The sequence below is a fragment of the Salmo salar genome, chromosome ssa06 (assembly GCF_905237065.1).
Source record: "Salmo salar chromosome ssa06, Ssal_v3.1, whole genome shotgun sequence".
In the NCBI taxonomy this organism is placed as follows: domain Eukaryota; kingdom Metazoa; phylum Chordata; class Actinopteri; order Salmoniformes; family Salmonidae; genus Salmo; species Salmo salar.
This window is the reverse complement of record NC_059447.1, coordinates 26,242,499-26,266,888: the sequence shown is the minus strand read 5'-3', so window position 1 is coordinate 26,266,888 and position 24,390 is coordinate 26,242,499. Positions and strand designations below refer to the sequence as shown.

Sequence of the window (24,390 nt, the reverse complement as noted above, 5' to 3'; positions counted from 1 at the left end):
TAATCCTAGTAAAAATTCCCTGTTTTAGGTCCGTTAGGATCACCACTTTATTTTAAGAATGTGAAATGTCAGAATAATAGTGATTTCTTTCAGCTTTTATTTCTTTCATCAGATTCCCAGTGGGTCAAAAGTGTACATGCACTCAATTAGTATGTGGTAGCATTGCCTTTAAATTGTTTAACTTGGGTCAAACATTTTGGGTAGCCTTCCACAAGCTTTCCACAATAAGTTGGGTGAATTTTGGCCCATTCCTTCTGACAGAGCTGGTGTAACTGAGTCAGGATTGTAGGCCTTCTTGCTCGCACCCGCTTTTTTTGTTTGTTTGTTCTGCCCACAAATTTTCTATAGGATTGATGTCAGGGCTTTGTGATGGCCACTCCAATACCTTGACTTTGTTGTCCTTAAGCCATTTTGCCACAACTTTGGAAGTATGCTTGGGTCATTGTCCATTTGGAAGACACATTTGTGACTAAGCTTTAACTTCCTGACTGATGTCTTGAGATGTTGCTTCAATATATCCACATACTTTTCCTACCTCATGATGCCATCAATTTTGTGAAGCGCACAAATCCCTCCTGCAGCAAAGCACCCACACATGATACTGCCACCCCCGTGCTTCACGGTTGGGATGGTGTTCTTCGGCTTGCAAGCTTCCCCCAAACATAACTATGGTCATAATGGCCAAATAGTTCTATTTTTGTTTCATCAGGCCAGAGGACATTTCTCCAAATAGTACAATCTTTGTCCCCATGTGCAGTTGCAAACCTTAGTCTGGCTTTTTTTATGGCAGTTTTGGAGCAGTGGGTTCTTCCTTGCTGAGCAGCCTTTCAGGTTATGTTGATAAAGGACTTGTTTTACTGTGGATATAGATACTTTTGTACCGGTTTCCTCCAGCATCTTCACAAGGTCCTTTGCTGTTGTTCTGGGATTGATTTGCACTTTTCGCACCAAAGTACGTTCATCTCTAGGAAACAGAACGCGTCTCCTTCCTGAGCGCTATGACGGCTGCGTGGTCCCATGGTGTTTATACTTGCGTACTATTGTTTGTACAGATGAACGTGGTACCTTCAGCCATTTGGAAATTGCTCCCAAGGATGAACCAGACTTGTGGAAGTCTACAATTGTTTGATTTTTCCATGCTGTCAAACAAAGAGGCACTGAGTTTGAAGGTAGGCCTTGAAATACATCCACAGGTACACCTCCAATTGACTCAAATTGTCAATTAGCCTATCAGAAGCTTCTAAAGCCATGACATCATTTTCTTGAATTTTCCAAGCTGTTTAAAGGCCCAGTCAACTTAGTGTATGTAAACTTCTGACCCACTGGAATTGTGATAGTGAATAAGTGAAATAATCTGTAAACAACTTTTTGGAAAAATGACTTGTCATGCACAAATTAGATGTCCTAACTGACTTGCCAAAACTATAGTTTAAGAAATTTGTGGAGTGGTTGAAAACTAGTTTTAATGACTCCAACCTAAGTGTATGTAAACTTCCGACTTCAACTGTACATGCAACTTGTGTAAGCCTAGAGTGCCTCACTGTCAGTTCAGATTCTAGGATGTGACTTGGGGGATTTTGGAGATAAAGCCTGTCTTGTAAGAGTTTGAGTTTTAATCAAGTCATGATGGAAATTGAAAATGTTTAAAGAGTGGGATTTTGTCTCAATGATATTGAAAAGTTTGTCAGTCACCTTACATTCAAAAAGTAATTGAGTGAAGCACTAATGATGCAATGACTTGCATAGAAAAGCAACATGCTGGGATGAGGGAGAAATGGGGCAATAACAGTACAATTGGCGCTTAAAGTATTAGCCAACAAATATTAATGTAAAGGAAGGTTTTATTAGTTAATGTTCTTAACAAAACTTATAAAATCAAAAAACATCCATCCACCACCTAACATGTCACATAGCATCTAACAAAACCCAGTAAAATTGTTACATAAGACCGTTCTGTGAAGAACTATACTAACCCCATGGTAAACAATGGGGGTCTTGTGCAACAATGCTAAAAACCCTTTAAGCTCTCCAGATCCTGGAAGAAGCAGGTTTAGACCATTGTGATGCAGCAGTGAACATACAGAACTGAAACCACACCCTGGGTGGATTGCAATAGTGGCTCTCCTTCCCTTCAGCTGCAAATATTTGAAAGAACAGGACAGGTGAAAGCCATTGGTATCTACCACATTACTTTCACCTTTCTTCAGTTTTCCAGTTCATGGTAAAGGAGAGGAGATAAGGGAAGGAAGCCAATCAAGACCATTGAGATGCAGCCTGTGTCCCTCCCTTGAATAACCTGGTTAAACCAGAACCACAGGTAGGACCTCTTTTCTGCTGACTCAATGGCCCTATCCAAGTACAGCCAAACCAAACAGGCTCACTGAAACTGACTTGTGACAAACAGTTAATGCAGCGCACAAGCCAAGCAATCCACAGGTTGTGTTAGCAAAAAGGAGTAAGCCTATACAACAACAACTATCTCAGTCACTTCCATTTCAAAATCTGGGGTTTGTAAGTTGGCCTGCTGGCTGTTTAGAAGCAGTAAGCTAACATGCTCTGCTGCCCCTACTTCCTCCTTGACATGGAGGGGGAAACGTTGTGTTGTACACTAAAGATATGGTGGGCATGTTCAAACTATGCATTCCATTGCCGCAAGTGCAATTTCATGTTCTTTTTTCAGGAGGGGTGTTAGGCTAACATGCAGCTATCATGTTGTACACAGAAAACATGATCGACATGTTCGTACAAACTTTGTGGTATGTTGTAACAGTACATCACGTAAGATATACAGGCAGTCAAAATGGCAATTATTTTCTCATCATTGCAAACATTGGCTAGTTCTTTTTTCAGCAACTCTTGCTAAAATATGGCAGCATAACTATGAAAATTATAATCCAATATAATTAACAAAAATATAAAACGCAACATGTATAGTGTTGGTCCCATGTTTCATGAGATGAAATGTATGATCCCCAAATATTTCCATTCGCACAAAAAGCTTATTGCTCTCAAATTGTGCAAAAATTTGTTTACATCCCTGTTAGTGAACATTTATCCTTTGCCAAGATAATCCATCTGACAGGTGTGGCATATCAAGAAGCTGATTAAACAGCATGATCATTACACAGGTGTACCTTGTGCTGGGGACAATAAAAGGTCACTCTAAATGTGCAGTTGTAATCACAACACATTGCCACAGATGTCTCAAGTTGAGGGAACGTGCAATTGACATGCTGACTGCAGGAACGTCCACCAGAGCTGTTGCCAGGAAATGTAATGTTAATTTCTTTACCATAAGCCGCCTCCAACATCATTTTAGAGAATTTGGCAATACATCCAACCGGCCTCACAACCGCACGTGTAACCAGCCCAGGACCGGACAGCCGATAAACTGCAGAGTATTTGTCAATAATAAAGCCCTTTTGTGTGGAAAAACTCATTCTGATGGGCTGGGCCTGGCTCCCAAGTGGGTGGGATTTCTTTATATGAACTGTAAATCAGTAAAATCGTTTAAATTGTTGCGTTTATATTTTTGTTCAGTATAGTAGGCAGTAGTTGACAAACGATATAAGAGATAATCGCGCACGGGCGCCACAGAACGAACTCGCCCATTGTCAGACTCAGGTTACCGGTCCGGATTCACATGCTTGGGCTGCCTAGAGGTGGAACCACTAGGTATTTTTACATTTACGTCATTTAGCAGACGCTCTTATCCAGAGCGACTTACAGCCTACTCATGCTGTAATTGCATGATAATTGAAAAGCGAAATAGCAGTTAGTAGGGCATGTGTGTGGAAAACACAGAGTTCCAATGCAAAACAAAGGTGGGGAGGTGCATTATTTTTTCAGGAACTTTACTACTGTACTTATCCTGTATTCTCCCACAATACTACTACAATATGGCAGTAACTATAAAGATTAGCCTAATCAGGGGTACTCAAGTACTATTTCATGGGGGTCCAGTCACACATTTCCGAGGTGGTCCGGATGGATAATGTTAATTTATAGATGTGGTTAACTAACCCCCACCTCACAACCCATGCGACCCCAATCTGTTCACACCCATCTTGAAAATGTTGCAGGTTTATAGCTAATTTCCTGCAATTCTACACATTTTGCATGGGGCACAGATTATTTTTCCTGTTTTAAAGCAAATGTTCTGCAATTCTATGCATTCTTTCATGTCGTGTGTGTTTATATGATACCAGGGATCGAAGCCCGACCAATCCGGTCCACTAGTTGAGTATGGGTGGGCCTACATCACAAAAAACACTGGTTGTTTAATGAGTCCTGCTTGTGCAACTAAAATATCTGTTACAACCGAGAAGGTTGTATAGCCTTGAATAAATATTTTGGGGAATGTTCGATTAAATTGCAGCAGTTTTTATTTTATTTCAGCTGTTCAGAAACATAAGGCCGAGATAGGCACCATCATAGTTCAGAAGAGGGTGAGTAAAGAGAGAAACGTAAAGGAAGGGGAGTGTGAGCAGCAGTTACGTATTGTGCGTAAAATAACGTGCAAAACGTGATCCGGATTCTTAGCAGACAGGGCAGGCAACGTATACACAGCCAAGGCCCCCCAAAAAAAGAAGGCAAGCGTGCTAGGCAGTGCGTACAGCACTGCCCCACATGGAGTTGGTAGCTAATTTGAATATCCAAGTGTTTGTGCATCTCATTGGCTGAGCTGGCATGTCAGTTTTTTTATAATTTTTTTATTACCAGTATACACCCAACCACTGTTTCCAATCAGGCCAAGCAGGGCACAGAGAAAAGTTGGTTTTTAACATCCTTAATTACATATTTTTAGAATTTTAGGTAAATTATTTAATAAAAATCTGGAACACTGGACAGATACTTTAAAGGCCCAGTGCAGTCAAAAAAATAGATTTCTGTGTTTTATACATTCCCACAATATGATGTTGGAATAATACTGTGAAAAATGATAATACCCTTTTAGTGTAAGAGCAGTTTAAAAAGACTGCCTGAAATTTCAGCCCGTTTAGGTGGGAAGGGACTCTTGGAATGCCTGGTGACAACTCCAGGTGGTAAATTAGTTAATAGACCAATAAGAGATCCAAACCTTTCTGCCAACAACAGCTAGTTTTCCTCTCCCCACCCAGACCACTCCCAGGCAGTCCTAGCAAAATTCTTGCTTGAGAAATTGCTCTTTGCTAAGAAGATATTACTTGTTGGCCATTTTAATTGAAAACAATCACAGTAAGGTACTTAATTGTTACCCAAAAAGGATTTGACATTGAGATAAAAACGTCTGCATTGGACCTTTAAGAAAAGCCCATCAGCTTTGGAAGTACAGTCAGGCACGCACCGGGTGCCACTCTCACATGACTGAGCAGCCTCCCCAGCTGTTCTTCTTGAAGGTGGTGGCCCAGCGCAACCAGCCCAGGTTGTAGTCGCTGTAGGGCGGGTAGCGCAGGATGTTGACCCTCTCCAGCAACCAGCTCCGGTTCATACAGCCCCGTCTGTGGCTGAATGTCTCAAAGCCCCAGCGGCCGTGGTAGCTACCCATCCCACTGGCACCTGGAGGGTAGAGGAAGATGACAGGGCACCATGATCAGATCCATGTCTAGTGCTTTTCTTCTGATAATGACTACTTCATTTACGTTGTCAGACACACACTTACCTACTCCTCCAAAGGGCAGGCCTGGCAAGGCCATGTGTACTATACCATCATTGCCGCAGAAACCACCACTACTGGTGTTGTTCAACACTGTGGTCACCACCTGACAGCGAGAGGGGAGGAATGTGCATTTATTCCATAAGAGTGGAGCCACAGTGAAGGCAGAGGCAGCCATAGAACTACATATACAACTTTAAACTATAGCTCTGTGGAGGACGCCACCATGACTATAACATAAGAAAATAGATATGAGAAGAAACATCTATGTGCTGTAATGTAGGTCATGGTCTTACCGAGGTCTCGTCAGAGAAGACGTAGAGGGCCAGGGGTTTCTCTTGGCGGTTGATGTAGTCTATGCCCTCCTCCAGAGACTCTATGGTTAGGATGGGCAGGATGGGGCCAAAGATCTCCTCCTGCATTAGAGCATCAGACTCCTGCACGTCCACCAACACTGTGGGAGCTAGAAACACCACTTGATCAGCAAGAATTTGCTTCTATATGCCTGATTAGTTACTCATATTTGAAATTAAAGCCACTTTAACAGCAAGGCTACCACCTTAACCTATTTCAACATAATCTTTCAACTTGCATTCACACCCACAAGGTGGCAGCAGTGTACAAACCAAACTCAACACCACTGCCCTCATCTCATCGTCCTTTCATGTACCCCCCCAAACTCACCAATATACCTGTCCTCCTCGCGGCTCTCCCCTCCGATCACCACCTTCCCCTTGGACTTCTCCAGCATGTCCATCAGGCGTCTCCAGTGGCGTGGGGTGACTATACGCCCCATGTCCAGGCTCGCTCCGGGGTCCGGCCCATAGAAGGTCCGCAAGGTCTCCTGGAGAGCGGGCAGCAGGGCGTCCCGGGTCTGGGCTGTGCAGAGGACGTAGTCGGGTGCCACACAGCTCTGGCCAGTGTTGAAGAACTTGGACCAGCACAGGCGCTTGGCGGCCTTCTGGATGTCGATATGGCCGTAGATGAAACAGGGGCTCTTGCCACCCAGCTCCAGGGTGACGGGAGTCAGGTGAGGCGCCGCCGCTAGCAGGATGGAGCGGGCCACCACCTGGGAACCTGGGGAGGAGATGGGGAAGGGTGAAGGGAAAGGAAGAGGAGAAGGAAAGGGTATGCAAGAGTGTGCGATAGAGGTGATATGGCAAAGGTGAGATAAAAGGGGCATAAGGACAACATTTTAAAACACAAAACATACTGAGCTAATACATATTATTGGTCTAAGGAGTCCTCTCTGTTCGGCTTCACCTGTGTAGAAGATGTGGTCAAATTTATTCTTCAGCAATGACTTGGTGTCCTCTGCTCCACCACATAATACTGCATAGCAGTCCTACAATAGTCAGATGGCAAAACTCAAAACATTAAAAACAAACAATAAGTGGGCAGGTATAGAGCAAGTATGGCAATGTTGTCCTGCATTCCATTGATGATCCACAACAGGTAACAGAAGCAGGGGGAAATGAAAGCACATATAGGTGTGTGTGTGTACTACCTGAGACAGGTATTTGGGGATGAGTTCTGCCAGGAGTTGCTCGGTGGCCTGACAGATCTCTGACGGCTTCAGAATGGCACAGTTTCCTGGTTCACGACATCATGGAATAAATATTATGTCATCGTCACAAAATCAAACCTAATCAATAATGAAATGCTACTGATAAGGCAACATTGGTGGTGGATGTAAAATGCTTTGAGCTACTGTAAAAATGCTATAAATCCAATCCATTACTATTAACAAAGCCTCTAGGTATACAAAGGCATGATAGATGTGTACCTGCAGCAATTGCAGCAACCAAAGGTAAGAGAATAAGATGGAGAGGGTAGTTCCACGCCCCGATGATTAAAACTACCCCCAAGGGTTCCCTGCGTATGAAACAGTCATCCATCCTAGTGGCCTAAAACAGGATGTAGAGGGGAAAGTAGATGGTTGGACAATTATTACATAAGTCAGTAAAAAAATATTCCAATTGTGTGTGTTTACATGTTGAGACACAGTAAAAGGTGGTAGAGTCAAACAGTTGACAGTGAATGTTGATGGAATCCGTACCAGATTCTTGCCAATGTTGTATTCCGGCTGCATCCAGGTCCTGAGGTTTTCCATGGCGAAGTACAGGTCATTCAGGGTTATCTGAATCTCTGACAGGACCGACTCAAACTTGGGCTGAGGGGGGAGAGAGAGGGAACAGGACAACAAGAGATCTAAGGTGAAGAAAAAGGGACAAGGAAAGAGGACGAGGCGAAAGAGAGCGGTGACAGAGAGGAAATAATGAGAGGTGGAGAGAGGGAGGCAGAGGACATACAGAGTGTATAGCAGTCTACGCCGTGTCCGAGTGTATAGCGGTCTACGCCGTGTCCGAGTGTATAGCGGTCTACGCCGTGTCCGAGTGTATAGCGGTCTACGCCGTGTCCGAGTGTATAGCGGTCTACGCCGTGTCCGAGTGTATAGCGGTCTACGCCGTGTCCGAGTGTATAGCGGTTCACGCCGTGTCCGAGTGTATAGCGGTCTACGCCGTGTCCGAGTGTATAGCGGTCTACGCCGTGTCCGAGTGTATAGCGGTCTACGCCGTGTCCGAGTGTATAGCGGTCTACGCCGTGTCCGAGTGTATAGCGGTCTACGCCGTGTCCGAGTGTATAGCGGTCTACGCCGTGTCCGAGTGTATAGCAGTCTACGCGTGTCTGAGTGTATGCTAGTACCTTATGGAGGTCCTTGTGGAGAGCATCTTGTATCAGCTGCTCGTTTTCTTCTACCAGGGAGAGAAGGTTCTGGAGCTGGGTCATACGGAACTGCTCTGGAAAGGTCACGCCTGACCGGAATGTAGCCCTCAACCTGTCAATCACCTCGCTCTGGCTGGCCATCTCTGTCCACCCAACAGACAGACACACACAAAGTGAGTTAGCGGATAATGTCACCTGGTAAAATACAACCAAAATAACCAGTGATGAGAGAAGAGCCTGGCTATTGCACATTCACTTGGCCAATAGTAATATAGAGTTGTAAATTCCAGACATCATTGGCTGCTGGTTTGTGAAATCTTGGCCATTGTCTGACGAAACTTCAGTGGTCTTTTAAAAATGTCCACATAAAGTAGCCTTGAGCATTGTTTTATATTTTCAATCAAGATGCGTTTGTTGCGCATTGAGAACACATGATGAATCCAGGGGTGTATTCATTAAGTATTTTAACAGAAACCTTTTACCATTTAAGAACGGAACGGGAGTGACCTAGAGGAATGTGTCCAATAGAAATTCTCGTTTTCGTTGCAAAATAGGCGTAATGAATAGGCCTACACCCAGGGCACGGTTTCATCGTTAGAACCTGGCTCAGGTCAGGTGTAGAAAAGGCAAAAAGGCAGGCTAAGAAGGTAAGACGACAAAATAAACGGCCCGTTATATGGGCTATAAAAAGGTGAAAATTAGGCCGTGGTGCAAGTTATTCACGGTTGGTTGCTCACAGCTGTGTGTGTTACGGGTAATTTGAATGAACGCGGAAAAACTTCCATAATTATGTGAAAGCGTGGGCGGGATGTCAATAGTGACAGGCATGGATGATGCAACTTTAACTTTTTAAACTAGAGACTATCAAATTGTTACACATTAAAACAGTTTGTCGGAAACCATATTTGTTAGGATACTGCACTCTTTTCAGGATGGATTAAGTTATGAAGTGCTACCTGAATTGTCCCGTAAATATATGCTGCTGATGAATAAAAAAAACAACCCTGAAACCTAACAAATAGTTAATCGGAATTTGAGGAAATTAAAGTTAAAACGCACCTGATTCTGCCCAAATGTAGACAAAATGGTCGTATGTTGCCCTGTCGAGCTACTCTTAGACCTGCCTCTGAACTCAGATAAATCACATTCCACCTTGCCGGTGGCTTTGACTTGTTATGGGAACCCGAAGAAAGTGGCGCATTTCCGGGTGCCAGTGGTTTTCCTACCAACGCAGCTAGTTTATCTGGAAAGCAGAATAGACTTTTGGTAGAACTTGAAAAACACGCCTGTAAACCTGTCTGGGGGCTGAAGAGAAACATGGGTATCCATAGACTAAAGGCCCTTCAAATTAAAACCTGGACCTGAAGCCAGTTCCGCTGCTTTGTTTCTCATTCTATCCCCTCTAATCAGGGAATGATTAAGACCTGGGACACCACGTGGGAGAAATTAATTATCAGGTAGAACAAAAAACAGCAGTAGGCTAATCCAGACCTCATTGGGTAATATTTGAATATCCCTGGTATAGGCCTATAGTGCAGTGAAATTATGCTTGCAGTTTCTGCCCATAATAATATTCTGTAGCCTAATCATAGCCTAGTATTAGCCCCCAGCACAAAGCTTGACTTGTCTTTCCTCTGTAATACCTACTATTAGGCTTGGGCGACTTGCACTGCATGCCTTTTCTATTTCAAGTTCAACAGGAATCAAATTCAAGTTCAAGTGGGCACTGTCTTAGTTGCCATAGACTAGCCTACTGAATATAATGCATTGCATATATTTATGTATAGAGCGTCTTCTTGCAAGCAGCATTATTTAATTGTATGAATAGGAGATGTGTATAAATATATAAATGTAACATGTAACAATTTCAAAGATTTTACTGAGTTACAGTTCCTAGAAGGAAATTTAATTGAAATGAATTCATTAGGCACTAATCGGGGCGGTAGGGTAGCCTAGTGGTTAGAGCGTTGGGCTAGTAACCGAAAGGTTGCAAGTTCAAATCCCCGAGCTGACAAAGTACAAATCTGTTGTTCTGCCCCTGAACAAGGCAGTTAACCCACTGTTCCTAGGCTGTCATTGAAAATAAAAATGTGTCTTTAACTGACTTGCCTAGTTAAATAAAGGTAATAGTCTATGGATTTCACGCGACTGGGCAGGCCATAGGCCCACCCACTTGGGAGCCAGGCCCAGCCAATCAGAATGAGTTTTTCCCCACAAAAGGGCTTTATTACAAACAGTTATACTCCTCAGCACCCCCTCTACCCCTCCTCAGACGATCCCGCAGGCGAAGAAGCCGGATGTGGAGCTCCTGGGCTGGCGTGGTTACACGTAGTCTGCGGTTGTCAGGCCGGTTGGATGTTCTGATAAATTCTAAAAAATTACGTTGGAGGTGTCGTATGGTAGAGAAGTTAACATATCTTGCAACAGTTATGTTGGACATTCCTGCACTGCATGCCAATTGCACACTCCCTCAACTTGAGATCCGTGATATATTGTGTTGTGTGACAAAACTGCCCATTTTAGAGTGGTCTTTTACTGTCCCCAGCACAAGGTCCACCTGAGTAATGGTGATGCTATTCAATTAGCTTCTTGGTATGCCACACCTGTCAGGTGGATGGATTATCTTGGCAAAGGAGAAATGCTCACTAACAGGGATGCAAACAAACATTTTTGAGAAATAAGCTTGTTGTGTGTATTGAACATTTTTGGGATCTTTTATTTCAGCTCATGAAACACGGGACCAACACTTTACATGTTGAGTTTATATTTTTGTTCAGTAGTAGATATCTTGAAGTAAACACACACACACACACCGGCCCTGCTCTCCTTTTCTCAGTTGTGTTTGTTTCTCTCACACACCCCACCCCTCTTTCTTCCCCTCTGTGACCCTCACAGCTGTGTGGCACCACGCTTGGTGAACTCCAGTCTGTCACCTGGGTGTTTCAGGGTCCCAGTTTAGCATCTCTGATGATTCAGATAGACAGTTAAAGCAGTTAAGTAGCCCAGGGACTACAGGGACTGTTCATATACACTTTCATGATCTAATTCTCGCTACCTTGTTTCAGCTGAGGATAAACTGACTTTCCCATCAGCCAGCTGGTATTGGTAAGCATACAATGTTTCAACCACATGAACACAATTTTAATTTGATTTGACTAAATGGTGAGAATGATCAAAGAATCAGACAATTGAATCACTATTTAATTTATATTATAGACCTTGTCTATAGTAGTAATTAGCAGTAGTAATTACATATTTTAATATTGTCAGTCATTCACTGCCACTCATCACACATAATCATGGTTTGTGTTGGTAATATATATAACAAACCTTTCAAGAATTGCATAAAACAATGAGTTATTAACTAAAATAACAAATTGCTCTTTGTGGTTTCTTATAGCTGTTCCTGGCACCTCCCCCTAAATACTTTAGTATGTCTTGCTTACTGAACTTGTTGATAGGGGAGAGAGTTTAAGAATGTGTTTTATCAGGCGTATCTATCAAAATGAGAATTGGGCACAGTAGTTCAAAGCTACCCAAGCATGACTTCTGCCCCAGTATGCACCTGCACTCTGGTAAAGGCATTTCCCTGATATAGCATCTTGATTAACCCTAAAAAGGACCAATATATCATTGTGAAAGTGCAGTAACATGTTTAAAAACAACACACAACAGTGATGCTTTGCAGATGTGGGAGAAAATGTCAAATTATGATTTGAAAAAGTCATTGAGTGACGTTTAGCCATGTAATGGTTTGGTGACAGTTGCTGACCTTTGGACATTGAAACAACGGGAACACATTTCAGGGTACAGTACTTCAGGATGTGAATTGTTCATTCTTTTTTTATTAACTTGTTTTGTGTGTTGTTTAAAAAAAACATTTAAGGTATTTTCTGACTTTATTGAACAGATAGAGAGAGAGGATGACAGTAATGAAAGATAGTGGTTGTGTCAAAGGGCAGTCGGACAGATTCAAAACTATGCCTAAAACATATAAGACAACATACCGCAATTTCTTACAGGGGCCACTTGTATGAATGTGTTTGTGGTAGTGTTGTGAGAAATATCAAAATGTAATATGATTTAATATCAATTATTTAATGACTCTTCTTAATACATGAAGAAACGTTTGAATGAGAGGCGTGAAAAAACAGCTGTGGCTGGAGCAGCAACTTACTTTACTGTATAAACATTACAGAAAATGTTTGCTGATTGACAGTGATCGATGATGTCAGGCTTTGTCTTAGAATTGATTGCCTTGAAAACACTTTTATATGCATGTGACAGGCTATCACCCAACCATGATTGTCATGTAAGTTTAGTCTCCCAAGTCCTTCTGTGATGTTTCCTACCATGTGTGAATTGTCTTCCATCCTGAAAGGATGACAGGCAAACTACACCTCCTCCTGGTCTTGCTGGGCCTCTGTAGTATGTACTCAATAAACTAGCAATTTATTGGAACAAAGTATTTTACATTTAGAGATAATTCTCATATTCATTGAGTTAACATATTAGTGATCTATTGTCTTCATTCTCGTTTCTATATTAAGGGTGTATGGTCAGAGTCTGGAGGACATTCCCTCCAGTCCAGTACTGAAAAAGCCTGCAGAACCTCTCAGCCTCTCCTGTAAGGGATCTGGCTTTACCTTTAGTACAGCAGAGTCAACAGAGGGCAGTAGAGCATCAGTACAGCTGAGTCAACAGAGGGCAGTAGAGCATCAGTACAGCAGAGTCAGAGGGCAGTAGAGCATCAGTACAACAGAGTCAGAGGGCAGTAGAGCATCAGTACAGCAGAGTCAGAGGGCAGTAGAGCATCAGTACAGCAGAGTCAGAGGGCAGTAGAGCATCAGTACAGCAGAGTCAGAGGGCAGTAGAGCATCAGTACAGCAGAGTCAACAGAGAGCAGTAGAGCATCAGTACAGCAGAGTCAACAGAGAGCAGTAGAGCATCAGTACAGCAGAGTCAACAGAGGGCAGTAGAGCATCAGTACAGCAGAGTCAACAGAGGGCAGAAGAGCATCAGTACAGCAGAGTCAACAGAGAGCAGTAGAGCATCAGTACAACAGAGTCAACAGAGGGCAGTAGAGCATCAGTACAACAGAGTAACATCTACTGAAGCATAATATTCCCCTAAGAGCCAAAACAACAGAACTACTTGTACACCAACACAAGGTACATATTTCCCTGAGAAGAGAGACATAAAATAAAGAGGAATCAGATAAAGGCCTACATACTGTAGCTGTGTTCATTCCTGTTAAACAAGGTGACTGTCCTTGATAGATTGATCCCTAATCTGACATTTACAGTAAATTAACCACAATGGTGAATGATTTCTATAAATACTCAGAAAACCATTCTCCTAGATTCCCTGCAGTTTTCCCAAACACCTTGACCAGATCAGGAAAAACTCTAGGCCGTGATTATGGCATGGGGACAGAGTTTGTCTGTGTGATTTGAGATGTCATGTTATCAACGAAAACTCCTGGCCCTACCAATGAATCATAGCTTGACCCCTGACCTCAGAGTTATCAGCCCCTCCCCCATGACATCATGATGTAAATCCAGATCCCTCAGAGTTCATATATACTTATGTTCTGCTGCTGACTTGTTGTCTTGTGTGGAGCAGCTGAGTTCATATCTCCACCCTCAGTATGACAGGAAAACTCTACCTTCTGCTGCTTTCTCTCTGTCTGCCCTGTGAGTTCTGCTTGGTTTTACTCCTTATCAACTGTTCTTATTCTGAGGAAAGACTGAAGACAATTTTCCATTGTTTTCACTCAATATTCCACTCTCTCTCCTTTCTCCTCTCCCCCTGTTTCCTTTCTCTCCTTCAGGTTTAAATGGTCAAACAATGGAATCCATTCCCTCCAGTCCACTCCAGAAAAAGCCAGGAGAAACTCTCAACCTCTCGTGCAGAGGAACTGGGTATACCTTTACAAGCTATGGTATGAACTGGATTCGCCAACCTACAGGGAAACCATTGGAATGGATGGGCTGGATCAACACCAATACTGGAGCAGCAGGCTATGCCAAAACCCTGGAGGGACGGATTGAACTGACCAAAGACAGCTCAGTGAGCATGACTCATCTGAAACTGTCTGGTCTGAAGGCAGAGGACTCTGCTGTGTATTACTGTGCACGCTGGGCACAGTGATGTGAATGTGTTGTGGAGCTATACAAAAACTCCTCAGACATAGAGATAGGCTGTGAAACATGTGCACACTGTTGTACTCCCCTGACACACTTCACTAACCCTCCTCTTCAAACAGCTGGGGTAAACAACCATATGCGTTAATATGAGATGTCCTTATATCAGAAACACTGTCTATGCTTCATGAATAGGGCCTTGAGTTTTTCTTGATATTCTTTTGAGGAAGGTTAGAAAAATGCGACAATAAACATGCACGGGTCATCGTGTGTAGGAGTCATATTTCACAATGACCAGGATTTTGGTAAAACACCTTTTCTAACACAACTGAATTAAGTAAGCTGACGATAAGGACAGAGACGTATTTTCCTATACACAGACTGTGCGACCACTAGGGGGCGCCATACCAATTTAAATAATTTGGTAGGGCATCAGCAGTTTTCCACTTGTTATGTCAGTAACTCAATAAGCCCATGACAGTTATAATTGTTTTGATTGCTAGGTAAGGTAATCTAACCAGCTATCAGAACCAAATTACTGATCGTGTGCACAGGGCATGCGCACAGGGTACCTGATCCCCAAGGGGACCCCATTGATTTTGTTAGTCACTATCATACAGATATCATATAAACATGTCATAAGTCATGGCAAGGTGGGGTGACCACCATATTTGGCTTAGGGTCCCAAGAAGACTAGAGGCGACATTGCATAAGGGCCTTGACTGTGTTGTCAGATGTGTTTGTGTAAAAGCCTGCACACCCAGCATGTTACATTACATATTGAACTTGTTCACAATGTTTAAACAACAACCTGTGAATTGTAATAATGCATTTTATTTAATAACAAAGCAACATTTGACAACGTACACAAAGTGGGTCATTCTTGTTTTTTATTTTAAGGCCAAAGGGAATCGAGGAGCGGCGGCGAGGAGAAGGAACATGGACAGAAATGTGCTTGTATGAAATGAGACTCTCTCCGCTGGCACAAAATCTGTTCCAAATCTCTGTGGTGAATGACACATTGAGCTAACTAACTATCTGACCTAGAACATCTGACCATGAAATCTATAGTAATCCTCCATGATCACTGTAGCATAGGTAATATCTGATGTGGATCATTTACAGTAGTTTCCAACTGCAAGCATTGTAGAGGTAGTCATGTGTATGCATGGAAAGCTGTACAGCATATGTACAGCATATTTTCTGGATCCTAGAATATTGACTGTTGTCTAATATGCAAATAAGCCCATCTGACCAGCTCTGAGGGGCAGCCACACACACAGACACACACAGACACAACCTTCATCACTGCAACCACACTGTCTCCCATTCAACATAGAAACATGTTTCTTACATCTCTCCTGGCCTTCCTGCCACGTAAGTGAGGTAATTTTAATATCTTCAAATACAGGGTACAAAACAAGATTGTAGAGTAAATCTAGTAAATAAGGTTGTTTTTGCCCATGAGTTTGTAGAGTTTAAATAAAAAAACATAAAAAGACTAGAAAAAGTAATGTATTCTCTTTTATCAGGTAAGTTCTCTCTCTCTCTCTCTCTCTCTCTCTCTCTCTCATTCAGATATACACAGCATTAGTTTGACCTCCTCCCCTGCTCAACTCAAACCTCCTGGAGATTCAGTGAAACTATCTTGCCAAGTCTCTGGCTATGCCCTGACAGACTATGGTACAGCTTGGATACGACATCAGCCAGGGAAAACACTGGAGTGGATTGGGATCATCTGGAGTGATGCATCCATCAACTCTGGAGCCTCTTTTAAGAGCAGATTCACCATCTCCAGGGACAGTAGTAATGTACTGCACTTAGACATCACCAGTCTGCAGGCTGAGGACACAGCTGTGTATTATTGTGCTCATGGTCACGGTGATACAAACCAGCACCAGACCTGTACAATAACTCACCCACCCAATAAACGGTTGGAGTTATATGTACCCACCAGGGGTGGGTGATCTTAGCCTTTACATGAAATAAATCCTACTATGATCTGATGACTATATGAACTAGATGTAGTATCAGTCACTAGTCATAACATAGGTCCACAGTAGGATAAGAACAGATAAACCCAAGTGGAATAAATACTTAAATCATACTTTATAAATATATTTGAATATATTCATGTATGTCCGTGATAAATACAATTAGGTATATTTAAAATTATCTAAATTGCATCAATTCTAAATGCATACAAATTATGGGATTCGCCTGTTTCAGCCACACCCGTTGCTGACAAGTGTATAAAACGAGCACACCGCCATGCAATCTCCATAGACAAACATTGACAGTACAATGGCCTTACTGAAGAGCTTAGTGACTTTCAACTTGGCACCGTCATTGGATGCCACCTTTCCAAGAAGTCAGTTCGTCAAATTTCTGCACTGCTAGAGCTGCCCCTGTCAACTGTAAGAGCTGTTCTTGTGAAGTGGAAACATCTAGGAGCAACACCGGTTCAGGCATGAAGTGGTAGGCCACACAAGCTCACAGAATGGGACCGGTGAGTGTAAAAAAACGTCAGTCCTCGGTTGCAACACTCACTACCGAATTCCAAACTGTCTCTGGAAGGAACGTCAGCACAAGAATTGTTAATTGGGAACTTCATGAAATGGGTTTCCATGGCCAAGCAGCCGCACACAAGCCTAAGATCACTATGTGCAATGCCAAGCGTCAGTTGGAGTGGTGTAAAGCTCGCAGTCATTGGACTCTGGAGCAGAGGAAACGCGTTCTCTGGAGTGATGAATCACGCTTCACCATCTAGCAGTCCAACTAATTAATCTGAGTTTGGCGGATGCCAGGAGAATGCTGTCTGCCCGAATGCATAGTGCCAACTGTAAAGTTTGGTGGAGGATTAATAAGGGTCTGGAGATGTTTTCCATGTTTCGAGCAAGGCGCCTTAGTTCCAGTGAAGGGAACGCTTAATGCAACAGCATACAATGACATTCTAGACAATTCTGTGCTTCCACCTTTGTGGAAAAGGGAAAGGCCCTTTTCTGTTTCAGCATGACAATGCCCCCGTGCACAAAGCGAGGTCCATACAGAAATGGTTTGTCTAGATCGGTGTCATGTCTGCTCCCGCTCTTCCCTTCCCCTGGCGCTTGAGGGCGCCAGATTACCATGCATCACATGCTCCTGCCATCCATCACTCACACCTGCCCTCCCTCGCCACTCGCATCAGCATTATCAGACTCACCTGGACTCACTTATCTCCTGTTTATTTCCTCCCCTATATTTGTCAGTTCCCCAGCTCTGTTCCCCGCTGCTGCATTGATTGTATTTGTCTTTGTATTTGTTTCTGACGCTGTTCCTGTCTCGTCTATGTCAGTTGTTTATTAAATGTTTACTCCCTGTACCTGCTTCGTCTCTCCAGCTTCATTCCGCATGACAGAATGCAGCAGCCATCTTACGAAGCATCGGGGAGTACTGGCGTTCCGGTTGGAATGGTGGCAGCGGTTCTGGGTCGCCACCGATGGAACCGGGGATGCCTAGCCAGCTCGTCGGGCTTTCACGCCCTGGCTGGCTCGAGAGGTTTTCCTGGCTCGGCGGCTTCCCATCCCACGTCACACTCCACGGGATCATCGGGCTTCCCTTCTGCTGCGGGATCGACAGGTGTCTTGCCTCAGCCTGATCGCCAGGCTCTCACGCTCCTGCCGGTTCGTCGGGCTTTCACGCCCCAACCAGCTTGCCCAGCTCCCATATCTCGGCCGGGTGGCGTCCCAAGAGGGAGGGGTACTGTCACGTCTGCTCCCGCTCTAACCTTCCCCTGGCGCTTGAGGGCGCCAGATTACCCTGCATCACGCACTCCTGCCATCCATCACGCACACCTGCCTTCCCTCGTCACTCGCATCAGCGTTATTGGACTCACCTGGACTCACTTATCACATGTTCATTTCCTCCCCTATATTTGGCTGGTCACTTGCTCTGTTCCCTGCTGCTGCAATGATTGTTTCTTGTCTTAGTTTCTGTTTGCTGACGCTGTGCATGTCTCGTTATATGTCCGTCATTTATTAAATGTTACTCTCCGTACCTGCTTCGTCTCTCCAGCGTCATTCCGCGTGACAATTGGTGTGGAAGAACTTGACTGGCCAGCACAGAGCCCTGACCTCAACCCCACTAATGCTCTTGTTGCTGAATGGAAGCAAGTCCCTGCAGCAATGTTCCAACATCTAGTGGAAAGCCTTCCCAGAATGTGTCCACATACTTTTGGTCATATATGTTACATTTAATGCATTTATTAGCATTTAAGACTATTAAATACATTTAAAGTGATCTAAATTGGTTCACTTTTTTTGTACTTAACTTCCCTGGGCTAGGTGGGACGCTTGCGTCCCACCCTAGTCAACAGCCAGTGGAATCGCGTGGCGCGAAATACAAATACCTTAAAAATGCTATAACTTCAATTTCTCAAACATATGACAATTTTACACAATTTTAAAGACAAGACTCTCATTAATCTAACCACATTGTCCGATTTCAAAAAGGCTTTACAGCGAAAGCAAAACATTAGATTATGTCAGGAGAGTACCCTGCCAAAAATAATCACACAGCCATTTTCAAAGCAAGCATATGTCACAAAAACCAAAACCACAGCTAAATGCAGCACTAACCTTTGATGATCTTCATCAGATGACACTCCTAGGACATTATGTTCTACAATACATGCATGTTTTGTTCAATCAAGTTCTTATTTATATCAAAAAACAGCTTTTTACATTAGCATGTGATGTTCAGAACTAGCATACCCACCAAAAACTTCCGGTGAATTTACTAAATTACTCATGATAAACGTTCACAAAATACATAACACTTATTTTAAGAATTATAGATACAGAACTCCTTTATGCAATCGCGGTGTCAGATTTTAAAATAGCTTTTCGGCGAAAGCACATTTTGCAATATTCTGAGTACATAGCTCAGCCATCACAGGCTAGCTAATTTGACACCCACCAAGTTTGGGACAACCTAAACTCAGAATTACTATTAGAAAAATTGGATTACCTTTGCTGTTCTTCGTCAGAATGCACTCCCAGGACTTCTACTTCAACAACAAATGTTGTTTTGGTTCCAAATAATCCATAGTTATATACAAATAGCTCTGTTTTGTTCGTGCGTTCAGGTCACTATCCGAAGGGTGATGCACGAGCGCATTTCGTGACAAACAAATTCAAAATATTCCATTACCGTACTTAGAAGCATGTCAAACGCTGTTTAAAATCAATTTTTATGCAGTTTTTCTCGTAAAATAGAGATAATATTCCAACCGGGCAACGTTGTATTCATTCAAAAAATTTAGAATTCTCGTGAATGCGCATCTCAGTCTCACTGTCCCCAGGCTGACCACTCACAAACAGAGCTGTTGTACTTTGCCCAGAGACAGCAGACACCCCATTCCACTTTCTGGCGGCTTTAGAGAGCTAATGGGAGCCTTAAAAAGTGTCACGTTACAGCACAGATGCTGTATTTTTGATAGAGATGCAACAGAAGGACAACAAATTGTCAGGCAGGGCACTTCCTGTATGGAATCTTCTCAGGTTTTGGCCTGCCATATGAGTTCTGTTATACTCACAGACACCATTCAAACAGTTTTAGAAACTTTAGAGTGTTTTCTATCCAAATCGACTAATTATATGCATATTCTCGTTTCTGGGCAAGAGTAGTAACCAGTTTAAATCGGGTACGTTTTTTATCCGGCCGTGCAAATACTGCCCCCTAGCCCCAACAGGTTTTAAGTAACTTCTTAGTATATTAAATAAAGAGCAAAACAAATATACTTTGAATACACCTGAAATACATTTTATGTATATTTCTCATGAATCAGAAGTATGCTAAAAGGTTATTTGAATTAGAATTCCTGTATTTTCTTTACAAATAAAGTGTATTTACAATGTGTTTCATGCAAACTTTTACAAATAGACTTCTACTCACTGACAACATTAGCTACTGTAATTAGCCATGTGAAGGTTATCTTGATTGACCAAGGAATTTTTTCAGCCAATGTTAAAAGGCTGCCAAACTCATTATTGGCACTGAAACTATACTTACAGTGTACTTGATCACTAACAACGAGCGTTTCATCAAAAAAACTAAAAAACAATGCTTCAACATAAAAGTATCTCCAAGTGTATTTGAATGAATATACTAAATTACAATGAGTGTGTTTAAGTGTAGGGATAGTGTCTGAAAAAAACTATGAATTTAAAGTAGACTTTTAATAAGTATGTTAAAGTGTAATGATTGTGTATTTATAGAATAATTAAGAGATACAGTACCAGTCAAAAGTTTGGACACACCTACTCAAGGGTTTTTCTTTATTTGTACTATTTTCTACATTGTAGAACAATATTGAAGCCATCAAAACTATGGCATAACACATATGGAATCATGTATTAACCAAAAAAAGTGTTAGACAAATCCAAATATATGTTAGATTTTAGATTCTTCAAAGTAGCCACCCTTTGCCTTGATGACAGTTTTCTTGGCATTCTCTCAACCAGCTTCATGAGGTAGTCACCTGGAATGCTTTCAATTAACCTGTTGAGGGTAGGGGGCAGTATTGACACGGCTGGATAAAAAACGTACCCGATTTAATCTGGTTACTACTCCTGCCCAGTAACTAGAATATGCATATAATTATTGGCTTTGGATAGAAAACACTCCAAAGTTTCTAAAACTGTTTGAATGGTGTCTGTGAGTATAACAGAACTCAAATGGCAGGTCAAAACCTGAGAGATTCCTTTACAGGAAGTGGCCTGTCTGACCATTTAATGTCTTTCTTTGACATCTCATTCCATTACAAAGGATCTCTGCGGTAACGTGACACTTCCCACGGCTCCAATAGGCTCTCAGAGCCCGGAAAAAACCTGAATGTCGTCATTCCAGCCCCAGGCTGAAACACATTATCGCCTTTCTCAAGTGGCCGATCAAGGGACTGTGGGCTTAGGCGCGTGCACTGGCCGCCCCCGTCTTTGTGTTTTTTCCTCTGTTTACCGAAAAGGAGATTCCCGGTCAGAATATTATCGCTTTTTTACGAGATAAATTGCATAAAAATTTATTTTAAACAGCGGTTGACATGCTTTGAAGGAGGGTAATGGAATATTTAGAATTTTTTTGTCACGAATTGCGCCTTGCGCGCAACCCTGATTTACCATTTCGGATAGTTTCTGGAACGCATGAACAAAACGCCGCTATTTGGATATAACGATGGATTATTTGGGACCAAACCAACATTTGTTATTGAAGTAGAAGTCCTGGGAGTGCATTCTGACGAAGACAACAAAGGTAATAACATTTTTGTTATAGTAAATCTGATTTTGGTGAAGGCTAAACTTGCCGGGTGTCTAAATAGCTAGCCCGTGATGGCTGGGCTATGTACTTAGAATATTGCAAAATGTGCTTTCACCAAAAAGCTATTTTAAAATTGGACATATCGAGTGCATAGAGGAGTTCTGTATCTAGAACGTTTATCGTGAGTAATTTAGTAAATTGTTAGTAAATTCCCCGGAAGTTTGCGGGGGGTATGCTAGTTCTGAACGTCACATGCTAATGTAAAAAGCTGTTTTTTGATATAAATATGAACTTGATTGAACAAAACATGCATGTATTGTATAACATAATGTCCTAGGGTTGTCATCTGATGAAGATCATCAAAGGTTAGTGCTGCATTTAGCTGTCTTCTGGGTTTTTGTGACATTATATGCTAGCTTGAAAAATGGGTGTCTGATTATTTCTGGCTGGGTACTCTGCTGACATAATCTAATGTTTTGCTTTCGTTGTAAAGCCTTTTTGAAATCGGACAGTGTGGTTAGATTAACGAGAGTCTTGTCTTTAAATAGCTGTAAAATAGTCATATGTTTGAGAAATTGAAGTAATAGGATTTTTAAGGTATTTGAAAATCGCGCCACTGGATTAGACTGGCTGTTGCGTTTGTGGGACGAATTCGTCCCGCCTAGCCCAGAGAGGTTAACAGGTGTTTCTTTCCTTCTTAATGCGTTTGAGCCAATCAGTTGTGTTGTGACAAGGTAGGGGTGGTATACAGAAGTTAGCCCTATTTGGTAAAGACCAATTCCATATTATGGCAAGAACAGCTCAAATAAGCAAAGAGAAACGAAAGTCCATCATTACTTTAAGACATGAAGATCAGTCATTGCAGAAAATTTCAAGAACTTTAACATTTTCTTCAAGTGCAGTCGCAGAAACCATCAAGCACTATGATGAACTGACTTTCGTGAGGAACTTATTCTCTGCTGCAAAGGATTTTGTGTTATTGACTACGTTTGTTTATGTGTAACTCTGGGTTGTTGTTTTTGTTGCACTGCTTTGCTTTATCTTTGCCAGGTCGCAGTTGTAAATGAGAACTTGTTCTCAACTGGCCTACCTGGTTAAATAAAGGTGAAATAAATAAAAATAAACAAGTTCATTAGACTGCACCTCAGATTGCAGCCCAAATAAATGCTTCACAGAGTTCAAGTAACAGACACATCTCAAAATCATGAATCAGGCCTTCATTTATATTTGTATATTTTTATTTAACCTTTATTTAACTAGGAAAGAACAAACTCTTATTTACAATGACGGCCTAGGAACAGTGGTTTAACTGCCTTGTTCAGGGGCAGAACGACAGATTTTTACCTTTACCTTTTTTACCTCAGCTCGGGAATTCGATCTAGCAACCTTCCGGATACTGGCCCAACGCTCTAACCACTAGGCTACCTGTCTACCCTTCATGGTCAAATTGCTGAAAGAAAAAAAAACTACTAAAGGACACCAATAAGAAAAATATACTTTCTTGGGCCAAGAAACATGAGCAATAGACATTAGACTGGTGGAAATCTGTCCTTTGGTCTGATGACTCCAACTGCCTTGTCTTTGTGAAATGTAGAGTAGGTGAACGGATGATCTCTGCATGTGTGGTTCCCACAGTGAAGCATGGAGGAGGAGGTGTGATAGTGTGGGGGTGCTTTGCTGGTGAAACTGTCAGTGATTTATTAGGAATTCAAGGCACACTTAACCAACATGGCCACCACAGCATTCTGCAGCGATACGCCATCCCATCTGGTTTAGGCTTAGTGGGGCTATAATTTTTTTCAACAGGACAATGAACCAACACACCTCCAGGCGGTGTAAGGGCTATTTTACCAAGAAGGAGAGTGATGGAGTGCTGCATCAGATGACCTGGCCTCCACAATCACCCGACCTCAACCCAATTGAGATGGTTTGGGTTAAGTTGGTACTGGTATTTTTGGGGTATTTTGGAGGTTGAAATGACGTAGAAACAACATTGATTCAACCTGTTTTTGCCCAGTGCAATGCCCATTATCATACTATAATAACATGATAACATCTTGTAGCAATATTAATCTATTGTCGTGAGGAATAATTAGTAAAGTAATTCTCAACTGTCTTTACAACTTTTCCTCAGAACAGCAGGATTGTGTATCATAGCAGAACATCTCAATATTTTTACATTTTAGTCATTTAGCAGACGCTCTTATCCAGAGCGACTTACATTGCATCCATTTTTTTTCTTCCGTACTGGTCCCCCGTGGGAATCGAACCCACAACCCTGGTGTAGCAAACACTATGCTCTACCAACTGAGCCACACGGGACCAATATGGCCTACCAGGTGATATATGGATATATATCAAAGCCTCTTGTGATTGGTCCTCCCAGTGAGGAGAAGCTCATGCAAAACGCTCCAGTCCTTCATCTTTATTTAAGTCTCTGTTGAAGGAGAATTCTGCTGAGGACTGTCTCAACTACCTTTAGAGAACTAAACAGATCACCATGTTTCCTACCACAGTAATATTCTTACTGACAGTCTAACAGGTGAGGATACAGTATGTTTATTTATACTGTTTATTAAATAAACAAGT

General features: G+C 42.3%; 1 protein-coding gene across 2 annotated transcripts; it reads right to left on the bottom strand.

Moving 5' to 3' along the window:
- Positions 1–1,823: 1,823 nt before the first annotated feature.
- Positions 1,824–9,767, bottom strand: LOC106596374 (aldehyde dehydrogenase family 3 member B1). 2 transcript variants are annotated; one of them, XM_045720041.1, is made up of 10 exons: positions 9,422–9,767; positions 8,342–8,505; positions 7,695–7,808; positions 7,422–7,542; positions 7,143–7,228; positions 6,899–6,980; positions 6,320–6,712; positions 5,932–6,098; positions 5,642–5,741; positions 1,824–5,538 (listed from the first exon to the last, which is right to left on the bottom strand). In XM_045720041.1, exons 2-10 carry the CDS (start codon positions 8,501–8,503, stop codon positions 5,339–5,341), a joined length of 1,425 nt encoding a protein of 474 aa, XP_045575997.1. In that variant the 5' UTR covers positions 8,504–8,505; positions 9,422–9,767; the 3' UTR covers positions 1,824–5,338. The 2 variants fall into 2 exon arrangements, with proteins under 2 accessions (XP_045575997.1, XP_045575998.1); XM_045720042.1 differs by lacking the exon at positions 9,422–9,767 and adding an exon at positions 8,845–8,983.
- Between the last annotated feature and the right edge of the window lie 14,623 nt (positions 9,768–24,390).